This window comes from Perognathus longimembris, chromosome 17, assembly GCF_023159225.1.
Source record: "Perognathus longimembris pacificus isolate PPM17 chromosome 17, ASM2315922v1, whole genome shotgun sequence".
Lineage (NCBI taxonomy): Eukaryota > Metazoa > Chordata > Mammalia > Rodentia > Heteromyidae > Perognathus > Perognathus longimembris.
Window position 1 is genome coordinate 35,775,140 of NC_063177.1, and position 19,459 is coordinate 35,794,598.

The 19,459-nt window shown below is 49.6% G+C and overlaps 1 protein-coding gene and 1 long non-coding RNA gene across 6 annotated transcripts; one reads left to right on the forward strand and one right to left on the reverse strand.

Moving 5' to 3' along the window:
• The first annotated feature begins 178 nt into the window (after positions 1-178).
• Positions 179-15,734, forward strand: LOC125365150. The gene is made up of 3 exons (XR_007213654.1): positions 179-316; positions 2,254-2,261; positions 15,721-15,734. It is a non-coding gene; the product is annotated as an uncharacterized LOC125365150 (long non-coding RNA).
• On the reverse strand, positions 6,443-19,105 carry Nfe2l1 (NFE2 like bZIP transcription factor 1). Of its 5 annotated transcripts, none has more exons than XM_048365030.1 (5): positions 18,963-19,105; positions 16,121-17,147; positions 11,209-11,424; positions 10,323-10,481; positions 6,443-9,594 (listed from the first exon to the last, which is right to left on the reverse strand). In XM_048365030.1, the coding sequence occupies exons 2-5, from the start codon at positions 16,628-16,630 to the stop codon at positions 8,242-8,244; spliced, it is 2,238 nt and encodes a 745-aa protein (XP_048220987.1). In that variant the 5' UTR covers positions 16,631-17,147; positions 18,963-19,105; the 3' UTR covers positions 6,443-8,241. The 5 variants fall into 5 exon arrangements, with proteins under 5 accessions (XP_048220987.1, XP_048220988.1, XP_048220989.1 ...); XM_048365031.1 differs by having other exon boundaries at positions 18,899-19,060; XM_048365032.1 differs by lacking the exon at positions 18,963-19,105 and adding an exon at positions 18,545-18,663 and having other exon boundaries at positions 11,209-11,391.
• Between the last annotated feature and the right edge of the window lie 354 nt (positions 19,106-19,459).

The window sequence follows — 19,459 nt, forward strand, 5'->3', positions numbered from 1 at the left end:
AAATGTTCAGAGAACATTTCTTCAGGCAGTGCAAAAATGTGTTTATTGGATGGCTTCCATGAAATTACAGAATTATCGTAGACCTCTAGCCCAGGAGTTGCATATGAGTTATTTACTACCTTAGTTACTACTAGGAAAGGAGAGCTGATTAATATAGATGACATAAGTTTCATCTCCGTACCTCCATTGCCTCTCAAGTACTTAGACTACAAAACGTACACCACCCTACCAGGCAACATTGGCTATCTTGAAGTATCAGATACTGCCAGAGCCAGTTAAAGTCATGCTCCCCCAGTCTTTATTTGGATTTCCAATAGTGGATAATATAATCGAGAACTTTCTGCAGGTACCTGGGGCTTGAACTGAGCTTCAACTGAAAGTGCCAAGGAATAACTCATGCCATGGCCTACCAAGAGATTACAAGTGTGTGTCACCACACCCAGGTGCAATAATGGTTTCTGCGTTTAATGTCCTTTCGAAGTTTTGATTTTTTTTTTTTTAAGTCTTGGGGCTTGGAATCAAGAAATGAGCACTGTCCCTGGCTTCTTTTTTGCTCAAGGCTAGCACTCTGCCACTTGAGCCACAGTGCCACTTCCAGCCTTTTCTGTTTCTGTGGTGCTGAGGAATTGAACCCAGGGCAGGCACTCTACTGCTAAGCCACATTCCCAGTCCCTTGATTGGCAATTTTAATAACCAAATTTAAGTCTTATTTTCAGATATTCCAGAAAATTCTGTGGTAGGATTCAGTTCAATAACTTTAGACCATTTGGTATTTTTCTGTGGCCTTGCACATCTTCATGGTCCGTGATCTGTGGCGTTAGAATCTGAAGTATAAGGTAATTCACAGCAAAAGGGGGCAAAATAAATGATGAGGGAATTGCTACTGCAAAAATAATTTGGGACTAGAATTCCGTGTGTGTGTGTGTACGCTGGTGCTTGAATTTGGGGCCTCATATGGTCACTCAACTTTTGCCACTCACAACTGGTACTTTACCAATTGAGCCAACAACTCCACTAGCAGATTTTTACTGAGATTAGAGTCAGTTTTGTCTGCCCAGGGTGTCTTCAAACTTGGATCTCAAAATTTAGGCCTCCTGAGCAGCTAGGATTACAAGCATGATACCAGATACAGGTGGCTGGCAGGGACCAGAATTCTCAAATCCAGATCCAGCTCTCTACAGTAGCTCCAGATAGATGACTGGAGGAAGAAATAAATCTGATGTGCGAATTGGGCTTTTCCACAAGAAGTCTTCCTTTAAAATTTAAGATTGCGGGGCTGGGGATATGGCCTAGTGGCAAGAGTGCCTGCCTCGGATACACGAGGCCCTAGGTTCGATTCCCCAGCACCACATATACAGAAAACGGCCAGAAGCGGCGCTGTGGCTCAAGTGGCAGAGTGCTAGCCTTGAGCGGGAAGAAGCCAGGGACAGTGCTCAGGCCCTGAGTCCAAGGCCCAGGACTGGCAAAAAAAATTTAAGATTGCTTGGACAGGAAGTGGAGATGGGATTCAAGTGGTAGAATGAAAAAACCAAGGAAGACCTAGCTCATGGTCCTGAATTCAAGCCTCAGTTCTAACATTCACACCCCTCACAAAAAAAAATTTGAGCAGAACTGAGTCTAAGCTCAGAGGCCTTCTCTTCCCCTTCAAATCCGATTTAAACGTGTTGTTTAACGGTGCTTTATAAGGAAAGCATCATTGGCAATTTTAAGCTAACCTATAAAATAGTATAGCCTGATCCACAGGTAGGCTGTAGGTATGGTATATATGGTTGTGCGTGCAATCCATCATTAACTGAAATAAATGCAGTTGTGTAGAACGTGATTGTGCAAATACTACCAACAGGCCAGCATTTACCTCCTAAAAGCCTTGGCATTTGCCTTAGGGAACAGGTGTCAAAGCATTTAGTGTTTTGGGCTGAGATTAAGTTGGAAGGGAGCCAAGTGTTAAGGTATTCAGACAGCTGTCAGTCTCTGGATATTACTTTGGTGTAGCTGTGTGCTGCAGTGGAGTCTGTTCTATTCTATCCAGTGTGTTAAGTTTAAAGTTGTTCTTTTAACATGGCTAACTTCTCATTGGTCTTGGCCTTATAAGGTTTCTACTAAGCGGTTTCTGCTGAATGTGAAAGTAAATGAGAAAAAAACCATCTAGGAGGAAGAGCATAGTTGGTCCTACTGGGGGTGGGAAAGCAAGCAAAGTGTTTCCTAAGGCTGTTTTGCTTGCATAGGCCAGTGAGACAAGGCTGGAACATTGAGTTTTTAGTGTGTGCTTACGATTTGGCTTTTAGTTTTTGTTGATATTAAATGGCCTATGTTGAAATACTCAACAGCAAAACTGGGTATACATTGTCATCTTTCTTGGTACCAAGAGCATTGTTCACCCCAAATTTTTAAGTCTTAGTTGACTTTGGTCAAGCTTGCCCTATTGTTTGTTTGCTTTGTGTTTGCTTAGTTAAGGTCAAGCTGGACAACTTTTGAGGTCTGGGACAGTAATTGCTTCAATTACTGCTTTACCTGCAAACTGAGGAGAGGAATATTTAAGTCAAGTATTGTAATCAAATTTTTGTTTAAAACAAAAATTTTAAACAATACTGTTTCTAGTCGAAATAGAAACAGTATCTCAAATTAACAGTACTGTGCAGTCTTATGGCCATTCTTCAGTTTCAGTTAGGCTAAGCTAGAAAAGAACCAACTTTGTTGATAGTTTTATACTTTTTAAAAAATGCACATTGTGCTCATGCCTATGCCTATAATCCTAGTTACTCAAGAAGCTGAGATCTGAGGATCATGGTTCAAAGCCAGCTCAGGCAGAGAAGTCCATGAGACTTATCTTCAATTAACCACCAAAAAAAGCAGAAGTGAGGGCTGGAAGTGTGGCTTGGTGGCAGAGTGCTTGCCTTGAGTAAAAGAAACGGTGCCCAGGCCCTGAGTTCAAGACATAGGACTTGCAGGGGGGAAAAAAAGTGGAGTTGTGCCTCAAGTAGTAGAGTGCTATCCTTGAGCAAGAAAGCTCAGAGACAGCACCCAGGCCCTTAGTTCAGCCCCAGGATTGGCAAAAAGAAAAATAAGGGCCAGGCTAGGTAGTTGTGTCCCTACTCAGGACTTCCCATCTCCAGGAATGAGCAAGCCACTCTGAGTGAGGTGGAAGGATCCCTTGAGCTCATGAGTTTGAGGTCAGCCTAGGCAACACAGGGACCCTGTCTCCACAAAGAAAATGGGGGGGGGGGGGGGGGCGGGGCGCAGCACATGTCTGGTATGGCTCAAGTGGAAGAGCATTTGTTTGGGAAATACAAGCTGAGTTCAAACTCCAGTAACACCCTTCTCCCACCCCCACCCCCCAACAACAACAACAAAAGTAAATGAAGGCTTCTGTCCAGGTGACTTTGAAAACACTCCTCTTCAGTAAGTCTTTCACACCACTGGAGACAAGCTTGTGCACCGGGTTCCTGATTCAGGTAGACAGAAACTTTCAAAGACTGACTAAAAAAAAAAAAACCAAAAACTAAAACTCAATACTGTTAGACTTCACATGTATCCCCATGGTTCTCAAATGCTTGTTCTCTACTGCAGTGTTCAGAACCAGACAAGAAGGGTAACTGACTTCTGTGTGAGGAAATAGATGAAAAGATGATGGTTGCTACACTGATAAAATGAATAGTCAACAGGCTTTGTGAGCCTTTTCACTTGCCAGATGGGTTAGGGACAGAATGCATCAATGACAGGAAATCAAGACTAAACTTCTGACAATTAAGCACATGAGTTCTACTACACAATATCCATAGCTGGACTGAGGAATCGAACCCAGGGTTTCATGCATGCTAGGCAAGCACTCTACCACTAAGCCACATTCCCAGCTCAAGGTTATTTTTCTACAAGGCACTTATTCCAATGAGTTGCCAAACAAGCCTGTCTGGTTTAAGTGAGGGTTTTAAAAGCAGGAATGAGGCCAGCTTAAGGAAGTTAGGGCTCAAAAAAACAAAACAAAAAAGTTAACTGGTTGCTATTTAATTTTTCCCAGGAAGAACCAGTGAGTCAGCCAAGGAGGCCAGACCTTGATGAAATCAAAACCTTGTCCTTAAATTGTTTCCCCTCTCAGATGTGTTTTGTTATTCTTTTAAGATAGGATCTCACTATATATCCCAGCTGGCCTCAAACTTGTGATTCTCTTGTCTCAACCTCCCAAGTACTGGAATTACAGGTAGATCCGACCCAGCTAATCCTATGGGTTTGTTTTTTAAGTCAAAGTGGTGGTAGTGTAAATTTATTAGAAAAGGAGTAACACTTTCAGTTAGGACCTAGTTGTTGTTTGAGAGGGCCCTAGTTCTGCTTTTATTGGTAACTGAAATAGCCTCACTTATACAGTAGCTAAGTATGTTTTCCATCGTACCAAGAGTAAGATGGCTGGGTGGCAGTGAGTCATGCATGTAGTCCCTAGCTGCTCAGAAGGCATCTAAGGGTCGAGGTTCAAAGCCAGCCCATGCAGGAAAAGTCCATGAGACTGTTACCTCCAATTAACTAGCAAAAGAAGCCAAAGGTGGAGCTTTTGTAGCTCAAGTGCCTTGAGTACTAGCCTCAAGTTTAAAAAAAAAAAAAAAGCTCACAGACAGTGCCTATACCCTGAGTTCAAACCCTAGGAATGGCACCAAAAAAATGAAAGAAAAAAAAAAAGGCTGAAAAATCTTTTTTTTTAATTATTAATTTTTGCTAGTCCTGGGGTTTGACCACTGGGCATGGGCATTGTCCCCAAGTTTCTTCTGTTCCTTCTGGCTTTTTCTGAGTAGTTTATTAGAGATTAAGAGTCTCAAACACTTTTCTACCCAGACTGGCTTTGAGCCATGATCCTCAGATCTCAGCCTCCTGAATAGCTAGGAGCCACTGGCGCCCAGCTTAGAAGTCATTTTGAATGAAGCCTAGAGATTGCGTAAGTCAGGACAAAGCAAGCCTGCTCATCTCCACTCAAGCAGGTCACCTGAAGAAGTAGTACTTAAGAGGAAGGCCTGCTCGCTCACCTGTTTCATACCAGGATGCATTCTTATCTCATTTTAGGTAGTCAGGTTTGTGATAGTAGCCCAGCCACAGGCCTAAATTCTCAGATCTTCCTGCCAAAAGCCCAGAGGTTGCAACACCCACTCTACCTTTGGGTCAGCCCCAAAGCACTGCTGACCAACTTAACCTGATACCCAAGCTAATAATCACCATGATCCTGAACCCAATTACATCTCTGGGGCCGAGGGGTAATAAGAAAAGGACGCTCACACGAGGACTTGGGACAATTCGGGAAAACATTAGCAAGGGGGCAGAGAGAGAAGGCATACAAAAACATTAAATAATTTTACTATTCAGTATACCTTAATATAATTTTGTATAATTATTGACTTGGAGTAAAGATCTTTAAGTTTACTTTTTCTGCCTTATGAATCTTAGTTTCATCTGGCTTACAGACATTAATCAATTCTTTTTTTTTTTTGGCCAGTCCTGGGGCTTGAACTCAGTGCCTGGGTACTGGCCCTGAGCTTCTTTTGCTCAAGGCTAGTGCTCTACCACTTTAGCCACAGCACCACTTCCGGCTTCTTCTGTTCTCATGATACTGAGGAATCTAACCCAGGGCTTCATGCATGCTAGCTAGGCAAGCACTCTACCACTAGGCCACATTCCCAGCCCAACCTTAAGTCAATTCTTAGAAGAGCTCTTTTTTTATCACCAACCCTTTCCAACTAGAGATAGTTTAGGGAAAACTATAAATTCAAACAAGAAACTGTCCAATAATTTCAGAGGGCATCAAATAAGCCTTTTGACACGAATCAAATTGCATTACTAAGTACCCACCAAGGAGAATCTTAATGCTATACAGCTTCACAGGCTGAGGGCTAGAACAGATTCCAGTTAAATGGGCTGAGGACATTTTCTAGCATGTCATTCCCTGGAGCCTGGCTTCCTGCTTTTGTTCTGTGACCCTGCTATTACCCAGCAGTGTTGGTTGTCACTGACTTTCTCGGGTTTCCATGACTATACACTCTTGTGTTCTGCACCTCTGATAGGTGGCTACTAGAGAAATAAAGTTCTTTCGGGCTTAAAAATGCCCTTTGTAGCAGGTGGACAGGCAAGGAGCTGAGTGACATTACCATCATTTCTCTAGGAGAAATGAAAATTCTAAAGGATGCTGTCTGAATTCTCCCTCTGGTAAAGTGCATCAGGCAAACCATTTGAAGAGTTGTTTTTTTAAAGAAAAGAAAGAACACACCTTCTTGAAAGGTGTTTGATGCAGTTAATTTAAGATTTTTTTTTACCTTTTTTAATTCTCCATTATCATCCCCCCGCCCTCCACCCACTGTCCACTGGAGCTATGCCTTAGCCACACAATGGTCAACCCTCTCCCTATGGGGCCTATTCCCTTTACTCTCAATCTGAACTCAAAGTGGGGAAAAATTGCACTTGAGATAAATCATCCATTTTATTGTATTTTATTTTGTCATGTGCTCACAGCATCTTTCTCTCCTCTCCCTGGCAGGTCACAGACATAAATTAAAAATAAAATCTACAAGGAAAATAATTTATAAAAAGCACTCCCAGGCTCACGCCTTCTATCCCTACTGCTCAGTTTGGAACCCCCTCCCCGACAGGGCAGGAAATCAGCGATTTCCCCCCACATATCTCAATCCACTCCTGCTAGTCAGAAGCAGACAGTACTCCAAGGCTGGGCAGGGGTTGGGGCAGCAGGGGCAAAGTCACAAATATAGACACTGTGGTCTCATAGCTGTCTGGCCACTGTGGCACTCCCATTCATTCCTTCAGGATGTTCTCCAACAGCCCAGGTTAAGCTGGGGCTACGTAGACACGACCCATGGCCAAGACCCTGGTGATAGGTGCCCTCAGCCGCCATGACATGCACTTCTCATTCTAAAAAGAAACCCCCAAAAAGCAAGCAGACAAGACCTTGGAACAGAGGAGAAAAGCCTCAAGTGTTCACACAGTAACACGGAGTCTTTTATGGCAAAGAGAACATTTAGCAGCTTTGAATTTGGGGGCATCTCCTTTTTACTCAACACAGGCATTCTAGACCCTACAGGTAAAACGGGGCACAAGCCCAGTTTAAAAATTAAAATAAAATCAAAGCACAAGAAATTCTAAGGACTAGATTTTTTTTCATGGTGCTGGATTTTGTAGGGATTTTTCCTTTTTTCCCCGGTGACAAGCCCAGTTGTTGGTAGGCAGAGAGCTGAGGGAAGAGGCCCCAGCACTGTGCTGAATACTGTTGGGAGGTGGTTGCACTGGCGTCTCCCTCAACATCATCCCCTGCCTTGCTTCGGCCCCTAAGGAGGAAGCTGCAGGCCATCACCCTACTCCTGAGAGCTACAGGCAGCTAGTGAGGCTGGGAACCACAAACTCAGGGTGTAAGTGGGAGGTGGTACAGTATTTCCATGCAGGCTCTGATGGAGACAGTGAGAAAACCTCAGCTCAAGAATGGCTGGGGGCCGGATGGAGGTGGCAGTGACAGGGTACTCGTAACTGACATGCTTGGTGCTGGGGACTGTTGCAACATGGGCCTCGTTACCTTTTCCTGTCCCTCTGCCCTCTGGCCTGAAACCAAGCCAGTGTTGAGTCCCCACAGATTCCACTTAACTGAAACATTACAAGTGACTTCCCAAGAGCTCTCCTCAGGGCTGCCAAAGCACAAGGAACAGTAAGAGTTAAAACAAAACAAAAACAAAAAAACCTTCTCCCTACCCCCACTCAGCCTGTGTACCCACTCTTGGATAAAATGGGGTTAATCACACTGGTAACTTAGGCCCACCAATCACTCAAACCTGCTGCCTGAGAATCCTGACCAAAGCCCACCAGAACCTTCCTTTTGATTCTCCGGCAGCTTTGATTTGGGGGGGGGGGGCTTCCTTTCTTTCTTCCAGGAATGAGACTTGCTTACCACTTTTCCTTTCACAACTCTTTCCCATCCTCTCTGTTGCCTTCATTCCACACGGTTCTTCTATCTCCAGCAATGCCAGCACTACTCTTCCCTCAAAGAAAGGGGTAGAGTGGGGACCCCAGCCACCTAAATGGTCTGGCCACTTCTACCCCTGAGGGGAAGCTACGCAAGACAGCGCCTGCGCCCACCTTTTCCTAAGCACTGCCCCGCAGTCATCCCATCTGAGAAGATATATTGGGTAAGAAGGCATTGATGTCCAGGTCCAGGCCCAGCCCTTCTCCAGCTTCGGTCTTAGTGAGCGCCCACCCCCTACCCACCCCGGCTCACTTCCTCCTGTCCTTTGGCTTCCTCTCCTGCCTCCGGGCCTGCTGGTCGGCCATAGTGCGAGGGATGAGGAGGACACTGCCATCCCCAGCATACTGGAGCGCATACTGACTAGGCGAGTAGGGCCTCCCATTCTCATCCCGCAGCCGCCCAAACACCTCCTGGTACAGGCTCTGGACCTTCTGCTTCATCTGACGCAGAGACCGCAGGAACTCCACTTTCTCCCGCAGCAGTCGGGCCTTATCACGCTGCAGGTCCTCAACATCCCGCTCCAGGTTCAGGATCGTGTCCAGCTTGCGCTTGCGGCAGTTCTGAGCAGCCATCTTGTTCTTGCCCCGACGCCGGATGTCCCGTATGAGGCTCAGCTGGGCCTCGCTCAGCTGGTATTTGGACAGCAGCTGGTTGAATTCCTCTACAGGCAGGTTGATAATTTTGTCATTGGTGAATGGTATCTTCATGGCTCGGGCTCGGTGCTCATCCCGACTCATCTGCTTGTCCAGGAAGTCAGCCTGTTTCTCCTTACTACTTTTCTTGAGGGTGCTGGGTGGTGGCAGGTCAGCAGAGTCAAGGGCACTGGGTGCCATGTTGTACGTGTGGTTGTGGCCCACATGCTCCAAGTAGGGCAGGCAGGAGAGCTGCGATGGATCCTGGTAGCTCATTCGGCAGAACTTGGAATACTCAGGCTGGTAGCCCACTGCGCCCTCACTCTCTTCCAGATCTAGGGTCTCAGAGTCAGAACTGTAGCCAACAGCACCTTCCTCCGAAAAGGAGGAAGAAGCAGAGGAGGAAGCAGAGGAAGAGGAGGAGGAGGAGGAGGAGGAGGAAGAAGAAGAAGAGCTGCCCTCAGAGCTGCTCAGGGAGGAAGGGCTATGGCTAGAGTCTAAGGAGAGTCCTGAGTCAGAGTCAAACTCCTCTTCGAGCTGGGAGGCCTGCACAGGGTTGAAGCCCTCCTCAATGGCCAGGTCCATCAGGCTGATCTCATCCAGCATGGCTTCGTCTAACAAGCCCCCCAAAGGGTCAGGAAGCTCTGGGCCTGCTGTGTCATTGGCTGTGCCATTGAGCTGGGGTGGGAAGAAGAGCCCTGCCAAGTTGGTGGAGCCGAAGGTGGAGTTGAGGCTGGTGGAATTGCTGGGAACCAGCGGGAGCAGTGTGGAGCTGCCAGCCACAGGCAGGCTCTCTACCTCAGGGCTGAAGAGTGAGAAGTCCTGGCCGCAGCCCCCCAGGGATGCCTGATGCAGGCTGACATTCTGATTGATGGGAGTGTTGGGGGCAAGGCTGTAGTTGGTGCTCAGGGGGTCTCCAGAAGGGGTATTGTACAGAATTTCACTGGCTGATGTGTTCACTTCCATGGCCTGGAAGGGACAAGAGCACCAGAGTTCACTAGGAGCAGACTCCTCCCAGGGCTCCCACCTTGCAGGCCCCTAACCAAAGCACAACTGCCTGGATACAAGGGCAACACAATGGATGACAAAGCCCAGTGTCAGGTCCCGGCCCAGTTTGGACCCTGTTAGGCCCAGCACAGGTGGTTTGTCCCCTGGTTGTGTGTGGCCAGACACCTCTATCTTTGAGTCAGTAGCAAGAACTCAGACTTGAGTCAGAAATTTAGCTGTACAGCTTTTGTGTGATCATCTGACATTTCTGACCCTCAATCTCCTCACATTTAAAATAGCAAAGGGGACTGCAGGTGTAGCTAGGTAGTGCTTGCCTAGGAGATACCTAGGGTTCAATCCCCAACATGGCAAGAAAATAAAAGGACCAATTCAATGATTAGGAGGGCAAAGGAAAATGAGGATTCTCATAAAGCACTATGTGAATATCACCCAATAGTGATATTCACTATTAAAGGAAGAAAGCACACCTACAAGGCAGGCCCTACTTTGGAGGGCTATCCTAGGTTTTAACCCAACCCCATCTCAATTCCCACACTCCAGGAGGTAACCTGGATGGGTTACCTCTCCGTATCCCCACTTTCCTCTAAGCCAGCCAAATGAAGTGTTACCCTTAACCCAGAGGTACAGGTGACATAAGCTAGGACATACTACACAAGACCCCTCAAGCTGTACTGTTCTGATTACCCTACCTGCATTTCCATGATGGACATGAGATCTTGCCACTGCTGTTCCAAATCAAATGGCGACTCTGTCCCCGTCAGGAGAGGAGACAAGAGGCTGTTCTGAAGAGCTGGGGGCTCACTCTCACTAGGCACTGCTTCTGTGATGCTGGCAACATCTGCTGGGAACTAAATAGAACAAAAGACTTCAGCAAGAGAGGAAGACCACCTTCTGCTTCTCTCCCACTGATATTATCACCTGATCTCCTACTTCTTCTTCTGAATTGACCCGCCACAGCCAGATCAAAGTCAGAACCCAGAGCTAGTCCTGCAGACAACCATGGAGGGACACACCACATGTGAGCCCAGCGAGCCACCCTGCCGGCTCAGTGGGCTCCCCCTCTTATCCTGCTCACTTTGGCATTTTTTCAAAAGGGACAGGTGGCCTCTAGCAGCCTAAGGCCATCCAGAGACAGGGTTGTCTGGTTCCCAAACTAGGCACTTGCGGCAACAGCGTAGGTAAGTCTGGCTAGCCTGGGTCCTGGCTGACTAGGGAAACTGCTACCTCTTCCTCAGCAATGCTGCAGCCTGTAGTCACTTCCCTGTTTCAACTAATGATAGGCCCGAGTCTCAGACTCACAGAGACAACATAAAGGAGAAGGGGAGAGTCCTTAGACAAAGATGCTGAATCCTTTGCCTCTTCTGTCCTGTCTATTGCCAAAGCCTGCCACTTGTCAATCTATTGCCTATCTTCTCCCCATTATAGAACCCAGCTACCGTGACTTTGTATTCCCCAAGCCAAAAGACATTCAGGTCCATCCAGACAAACCCTCCTCTAGGGGATGGGAAGAAAGACTTCAGCCTTTAAGTGTGAGGGAGCAGGGAACAGAGAGGCCAGTAGCAAAGGCAGCAGTACCTGTGCAGTGAAGCTCTCCCCAGTCTCTCCGTCCACTAGCAGGTCTCGGGCCAGAGCTTCCGCACCCTCGCCTGCCCAGGTGTCCTCCTGCTCTCCTCCATCTCGAAGTTCCTTTTCCACATCCTGCTCCTTTTGTCGATGACTGTAGTCAAAAACCTCACGCCCAGCCCCCAGATCAATATCCTGCCGCCAAAGGATGTCAATCAGATCTATGTCCTGAAAGACAGACCACAACGGCTTTAGCTCTCAAGACCCCAGAGGCTTCTCCCTGTTCTGCCCCACATGGTCCCTCCTAATGCCACTCCAGTCTTGGGTGGGGCCCCTCCCAGCTCTACTCTTTACCCTCTGGTTTCTCTACATCAATGAGGCTTTATATATCCATTTCCAGGGCAAAAAAGAAACATTAGCAAAAGCCACTAGCATGACTAGCACCACATAGGTCTGCAGGTCTGTGGACAAGAGACGCACCTGGGCCAACGGGCAGGGCCACCCCACCCTGTGTAATAAGAAAGGAGAAAGAAACAGAACACGCCTCTGATTTTGGAATGGGAACCCTGAGAATGTGTTTTGTAGGAGGCTGGCCTCAGCAGGCAAGAGTGAGCTATGATCCAGAATTGCCTAGCAGTGGCCAGGCTTGCATCAGCCTGTGGTGCCACTGCTTTGCATAAAGGGGTGGGGTGACTGGGAGAGGAAAATCCCTGCATTTCCAACCACCTGATGCAACCAATGACAAGAATAGGCTGTCTCCAGCCCTTCCTACAGCCATTCCCCCTTCAGAGACTGACAGCAGGAGTAAGCTTGAACACCTACAACTCTGAAAGCCCAGGCTCACCTCAAGATCCATCTCTGTCAGAATCCCATCTGAGCTGATGCTAGCAAGCTGCCTCGATCCCAGGGGAGCCTCAAGCAGTCAAATGATCCTCGTTGGCCACCCCACCCCTGCCAAGGACGGCCCCACTACATCCCCTTAGACCAGTGTTCTTTCCTCCTCTCCCTCACCACACCCCAGGGCTCACGAGCTCCCCATCAGTCAACCCACTCAAGGACATAACCCCAATCACAGCTCAGCTCCAAGTACCACCTTAGACATCAAAATACCTCCCTCTGGCTCTGTCCCATGGCTCCTGAACAGTTCCTGCACCAACTGCCACCCACATAAAACCCCATCAAGCCATCTGGGCTTCCTATACATGCCACTCCCTTTGGCAAAGTCCTCCCAACAAGCCTGAAGAGACCCTAAAGTGCAGCCTCCCATCCAGGGATTAAGAAGCAGACATATACTTTCCAAAGCAGCATCTTTAGCTCAGACCCACCTCCCTGTCCCTAAGCAAGTAACATACCCCTTCCCACTCAACCCTCCGGTTTCCACCCCAAGACCCTAAAACCTCCCGCAAAGTTCCTCTCCCTTCAGTCTCCCACCGAAGACCAACCTGAGCAGGAGCCCTGGACCCAGGAGCAGAGGGGGGCTGGGTCACCCGGTGACCAGCCAGCAAAGAGTTAAGGGGCTGGTTGCCTTTGGCATGGCCCCCACCACTGTGAGAGCTGCGGTCCAGGCGGGTCATGGTCTGTGAGAGAAGCCCCGGGGCAGCCGGTGCCAGGAAGCTGGACAGGGGGCTGCAAGGAGCTCTTGGCTTTCAGGGAGCACACTAGGCTGGAAGGGTGGCCCCTTGCTAGCTCCAAGGGGCCCGATGAGGGTGCCCCGCCCGTGCTGCTGCCTGGGCGGCCCAGCCCAGCCCCCTTCCTCCATCCTGGAGCAGCCCCCTCCCACCTCACAACCCCAGTTCCACTCAAGCGCCCAGCAGCCCCCACCCTGAGCTCACCGCAGAGGCTGCAGTGAGACGGGACTCCCACCCCATGCTCCGTGCTCACGCTGCAGAGGAAAGCGAGCTTCCCTCCTGGACCTATCCTCCCGCTCCTCCCTCTCCCCCTCCCCACGCCCCCCAAACTTGTTACCTAGGCTGCCGCAAGGAGCCAATCCCCTCCCCCTCCCACCCTGCAGGTCACTGCTGAGGCTGCAGAGAGCCAATCCCCTCCCCCAGGTCAGCAGCTGGGCTGCGGAAAGAGCCAATCCCCTCCCACTGTCGTTACCTAGGCTGCGCCGGGAGCCAATCTCCTCCCCCAAGTCTCCGCTGGAGATGCGGAAGGAGCCAATCCCCTCCCACCGCCTGTTACCTAGCTGCAGATGGGAGCCAATCTCTGCACCAGGGCAGCTGGAAAAGCTGCCGCAAGGAACCAGCCCATCCCTGGGCCGCCTCCGTCTCCTTGAGGAGATGCACCCAGGGGCGGGCAGCCCCACCCAGCCCAGTCAGTCAGCTGGGGTGGCGCAGTGAGCGCCCAGGGGGGAAGGGGTGCCACTCTCCTCCCTCTTGTCGCATCTTGCTTCTCCAGCCCACTAGAGACTGGGCAGACACTCCTGCTGCTTCACCCGGAATCTAAATTCTTTGCTGGGAAGAGAAAGGAGCTTTTCTATTTCTTAGGAAGGATGTAGCCAGTTCTCAGGGCCAGGGATCAAAAGCCAGGCTGAGCACTCAAGCCAAATAAAAAAGGGCAAAGGCAGGAGCTTTGTCACCCTAAAGCAGGCCAGACTAGAGGAAAGGGGAAAGCCATTTTTGCCCAAATGCAACAAAGCCACAGTGCTAGCCAGACCCAAGCCCAAACAGACAGGCAATACAATTCTGAAGCCCAGCAGAGGAACACATCCTGGCCTCAAATATGCCTCCCACTTCCCCTTCACTCCAGCTTTTCTTAGTTTTTAAGTTCTCTGCCTGACCCCTGGCCCTTAGCAGGAAAAAGAGGGGAAAAAGCCCATGACAGAATCAGAATCACATCTCAGACTCCCTGGATTAGTTTCATGGGTAACAACTCAGCTCTCTCTCCTCACTGCTACTCTCCTGGAGCCTAAGGTTAGGTCAGAAAAGACAGTGTGTCCTCCCTGGTCACAACCCGCTCCTAGCCTGGAAAGAGCTGTAAACAGGCCACCCCCTGGTCTGGGCAGAGTGCCAACCTCCAGGGGAATCCTATCCTGACAAGGTCCTAAGCTATGGCAGCCATCGAACAGGCCTGGCAGTGGGGGGTGGGGGGGAGGCACTACCACCCCAGGGATAATACCGGCTCCAACAGTGCCTGTCACATGCTCTGGACCTGGGTATTTTTATCCCTGAGTTGCTGAAGAAATGTTGTTCTAAACACATCATAATCTCTCGCCCACTTTCCCAGCCTGGGCCCCTCATGCTGACCTACTCCACCTCCCCAAAAGAGTGGTGAAGCCCTGAGGTTAGGGAAAGCATGACTATTAAAGGTCAAGAAAGCCAAGAAGTGGGGATCAAAGTCCTATCCTATTCTGGCCCCAACCCACTTAGACACATCCAAGACATCCCAAATCCATCCCAGAACTTCCTGAAGGGGAGAGCAGCGGAACTACCCCTTCCCCTCAAGGTTCCCCAAAGCCCTGTTCCACACCTCCTGGTGTGTCAAGAGAAGTGACCAGAGAGAGGCCAGAGCATACTTCTTCAGATAAGATGGGAGCTGGCTTGAAGGGCAAGCAACAGGAAAGCAGAGAGAGGTGAGGCTCCAACCAGAACTGCAAGAATCTAAGAGACTGAAATGCAAGAGATGCTCCCGACTTCCATGATCAGATAATCCCAGCTTCTCTCACAGCAGATCCAGTAACAGCCAGTGAAGCAGAGAGCAGGTTTCCCAATCTCAGCACTATTGACAGCTGGGGGTCAGATAAACTTGCGGTTTGGGAGCTGTCCTGTGCTCGTCAGCAGCATCATTGGCCTCATCAGTTAAGATACTAGTGGCACGCACACACACACCCATGTGACAATCAAAACTGACTTTAGATTATACCACCTATTCCTGAGGGGCAAAAATCATCTCAGATGAAGGCCAGGGGCCTAAACCAAGCCATATTCTTTTCCAGTTACTAACACTGAGTTACTAACTGAGGTCAGAACAAGCTTCCAAAGCAGGGAGTGGCCTGACCTGGTGGGCAAATGGAGTCAAACTAGCATCTGTGCAACTTCACCATCGCCAGCTCAGAGCCATTCCAGAGCCATATAGCCTCTTCCTCTCTAAAAGCAAATGAAATACAGTGGGCCTTTTCACAAGCTAGGTGACCAGTCTAAGCAGTTTTATCACATTAGCTGACAAAGGGATAGCACTCACTATCTGCATTATAAAAAGTAAGGAACTACATCCTTTCCGCCCAGAAAAGGTAGTTAACCTCATGACAGCAACAGAGGTAAAAGATCACTTCTGACAGCTCAGAGCAAGCTGACCTAGGAGGCAGAATACAATTCTCTTCTAGCTTCCAGTCCTTTCTGCCTTATATTCTGCAGTGGACTCTGGCAAACAATAGGAGCCTTGGCCTCTGCTGGCCAAGAATAACTATTCAAGTCTATTCACTGGCTCAGGCCCAAGAGACTTGAACTATGGGGACCTTACAACAGACCTCACCACTGAAGAGAACTTTAGGTTACAGTGTGCAAGTTTTTATGTGGAGGGAAGTACAGGCAAGAACTCCCACAGTATCTGTGTCTTAGCAACAGATATACACTGCATCAAAGCCCATCACAACATGGCCCTCCCCACCTCAGGCCTCTAGCAGTCATATTGAAATACAAGCAGTAAACACCCTGGCATGTTCTAAGCACCTCCCACTGTCCTGACAGTACATTTAAAGATGGGTCAATGGCTCTGTACAGTGAAATGCTCCCAGCCCCCAATCCTGAAGTGAGACCACTCAATCTATTCCTATCCAAACTTTGTGCCTAAGACACCCCACCCTTCCCACAACCTATCTAGTTCTTTATGGATCTCAGCACTGAATCCACAATGCAACAGAACCAGGCTCAATCCTCCCCATCCCCCCAGAACTCACCCACCCACCCACCACAGGGCTACTAACCTCTTTGGTTAAGTCTCCACTCACTGGCGGGGCTACAGCTCCCAAATCCTCCAAATCTTCACTGAATCCCTGCTCCGTTTCGCTTTCCCGCACCCCGTTGTCTGGGCCTGTCACATCTTGGAGGCCACTGGAACTCTCGAGGGCAAGGCCAGAGTTGGGCTGGCTGCCGGAGACAGACCCCTCCGGGTCCCGGTGAACCAGCCAGGCATTTACTTCAGTGGTTGGCACCTGGAACCTGTCCAGGGCCCTGACCTGACTGAGGAGCCGCCGGGCAGTGAAGTAATTGTCCAGGTCTATGCTCTTGGGGTGGATACCATAGCCATCCAAGGTATTCCTCAGGTTGTGGAACTGGGTCTGAGTATAAGCAGAGCTGGGCCCCAGGATGATCTCACGGAGTGGGGGGAGCTGTGAGGTCAGGTAAGTATCCACGTCCACCCTCACCCCAATCAGACTCAGCAGAATGGTGAACTGGAGAAGTCCTTCCGTTAAGTATTTCTTCAGAGAAAGCATTGCTGAAGGACCAGAATGTTTATGCTTTTTGGTTTTTAAATCTTCCAAAAGATAAATCAAGGCCACTGTTCTGCTGCTCCAGCCAGCAGGTCACCCTTCTCAGTGCCAGACCCTGTACCCCACTCTTACAGAAAACAAGGGCTGAGCTCCCTGATGGCCCCCGAAGAAAGCACACCACGTGGAGCCAAGGCCACACTCCAAACCACATTCACTTTTCCCTTCTGGACACCTCACCTCTGCAAGTACAACTGATCCTAACCCAGTCCAGGCGCACAGGGCCCACGCGACTTACTGTCTCCACAGTCCACATACAGTCACTTCCTCACTCACATTAGTTGTCCTCTCTGTAGATTCCACTGCAGGCTGTTCTCAGGAACAGCTGAACGGTTTTGTTTTGTTTTGTTTTTTTCTTTCTCCTTCCTAAGGTTTATTTTCTTTGGCTGCAGCTACAGGCCTTTTGTCTTGGGTCAGAGTGTCCCGCCTCCTCCACACTTACCAGGGGGGTTTCCAGAGAAACCTGAAAAGGGAATCACAAGATAAGATTCCATGTTTTTCACATCATGACACGAGTAGGAAAACCTTCAAGTAGAAGGTAGGAAACACATTACAGGTTCACTCTGACAGGAAGAAAAACACAAATCACTTATATTCTCAGAAATAGAAACAAATTTAGGGCATGTCTAGTAAGCACCAGACCCTGGGTTCTAACACCATTAGTAAGAAAACAAAACCCCACAAACTGTTATGAACAAATCAACAACTATTAAATGAAGGTATTATCACAAAAAAACTCAATTACTGGATATTAAAGTTGCATACCCTAAAAAAGTAGCTTGCTTTGTAAGCATACAATGCCCAGAGCACCTTACACATTTACCAATCTCCCTTACCCTCCCCTCTCAATATTATACTCAGCTTCTCTGTGAGTGTGAGTGTGTGTGTATGTGTGGCCCTTGTGCACCTGGGCTTGAACTGAGGGCCTGGCTAGTCTCTGGTTTTTCAATCAAGGGTAGTGCTCTACCACTTGAGCCACAGCTTTACCTCCTGCTTTTTGCTGTTTAATTACACAGGAGACTCATCAACTTTCCTGCCCGGGCTGGCTTCAAACCAGGATCCTTAGATCTCAGCCTCCTGAGTACCTAGGATTACAGGCCTTGAGCCACCAGTGCCTGGCTCAGCTTCTATTTTTAGCAGAATTTCCTATCTTAAAAGGAAAGCTGGTTCCCCAAGTCTCAGGGAAAAAAAACATTGTCTACAATCCTTGTCCCTTCCAATCGTAAAGGAAAGGGAGAGATTATTAAAGGGTAAGTAAGGGGGGTGGACAGGAGACCACCACTTCACACAAAAGAAAAAAGCCCTCTGTTTTCCCAACTTGGGGATCCCACGTTGAGAGTAAAGGGGAAAGGGGAGGAAGGGTATGGAAGGACCTTCATAGGGCTGTTTCCATCCAGAATTTGCATAGGGAGCTTTTATCTTCATTCATATGACCTTCTGAGAACAAGCAGAAGGATATGGCCAAGTTCTCAACCCAGACAGACTGCCAAGTGGGGAGAGGGTAAACTTGCCTTTTCCTTTCCGCTTTCGACGTGAGCTTCCATTAATCCCTAACCCAAGACATACTTCTTCTTTTACATTGTTGTGACCCACCTTTCCAACTTCATCCTAAAGGGGACACGGGATCTACACTACACACACAATACATTACACACACAAACCCACACACCTTCTATTTGTCCAACACAACCACAATCCTGAACTCTGGTTGTTTATTACCCTCCCGTTCTCATACAATTTACTACTAAAACCTCCCAAGAGTCCCCTAAGTTTAAAACCGGACAAAGTTCTTCAAAGATCTTAATTGGGACCAGAAGGCCCTGGTCTGAGTTCGGTTCCAACCCTGCCTGCCCCGGATACCCGAGTCCGGCTGGATCCAAGTCTCCATGCCCAGTCTGGTGGCTCGGCTCCCAGCCTCCCGACGCAGCCGGCGAACAAGTGCGAGTTGCTTGGCCTTGACCCACCCTTAAAGGCGAACCTCACCCCGCCCTCCGTGCGCGTGGCCCCACCCCACTCCGAAGCCCGGGCCTCACACCACGCCTTCCGGCGCCCTCCAGCTTCGGTCCAGCCCACCCAGGAACGGGCTTTGTTGGGCGCCCCACGCTTCTTCTCCGCCAGACCCAGGCCCCGACCCTCACGGGGAGGGGGGGTGTCCCACCATTAGCTACCCTGCTCCCGCCTCCTGCTCCCCCAGCCACAGCCCCCTCCCCTCACCCCATAAGCCTCGGCCTGGCTTGCGCCGCGCCCCTCCCTCCAGGGACAGCAATGTGCTTGGTACCCGCTGCTAGGCTCCGAATCCGCCGTTGCCGCCACCGCCAGCCCTCAGCCCGAGTGCTGGCCTCGCCGCCGCCACAGCCGGCCGGCCTGGAGCTCCCAGCCTCCGCTTCCCTCCCCGCCCCCTCTTTCCACCGCACTCGGAAGCCCTCCTCCCACGGGCACCCTAGAAACAGTTCCACCAATCAGATAGCCAGAGACGCAACCGTCACCGGATGTTGTTCTGATTGACAGCCGAGATAACCCAATAGTTAAGCGGGTCTCTTCCTTCCCAGGTCCGTTTCCTCAAAACAGACATGGCCCGTGACCCAATGGGTGCGTAGGCCCGCCCCGCGGCGTGGGTCCGCCAATGAGTGGTGCGAAGGCCCTGGTGTCCGGCATTCTGGACTCCTTCGCCGTACGTTCGCGGCGGGTGGCGATACGGGTTTGGCTGTTCTAGCGCTTTCTGTGGCTGGGGCCTGCGGTCCTCGGACGGGGAATAGGACGAAGTTTCGCCTCAGG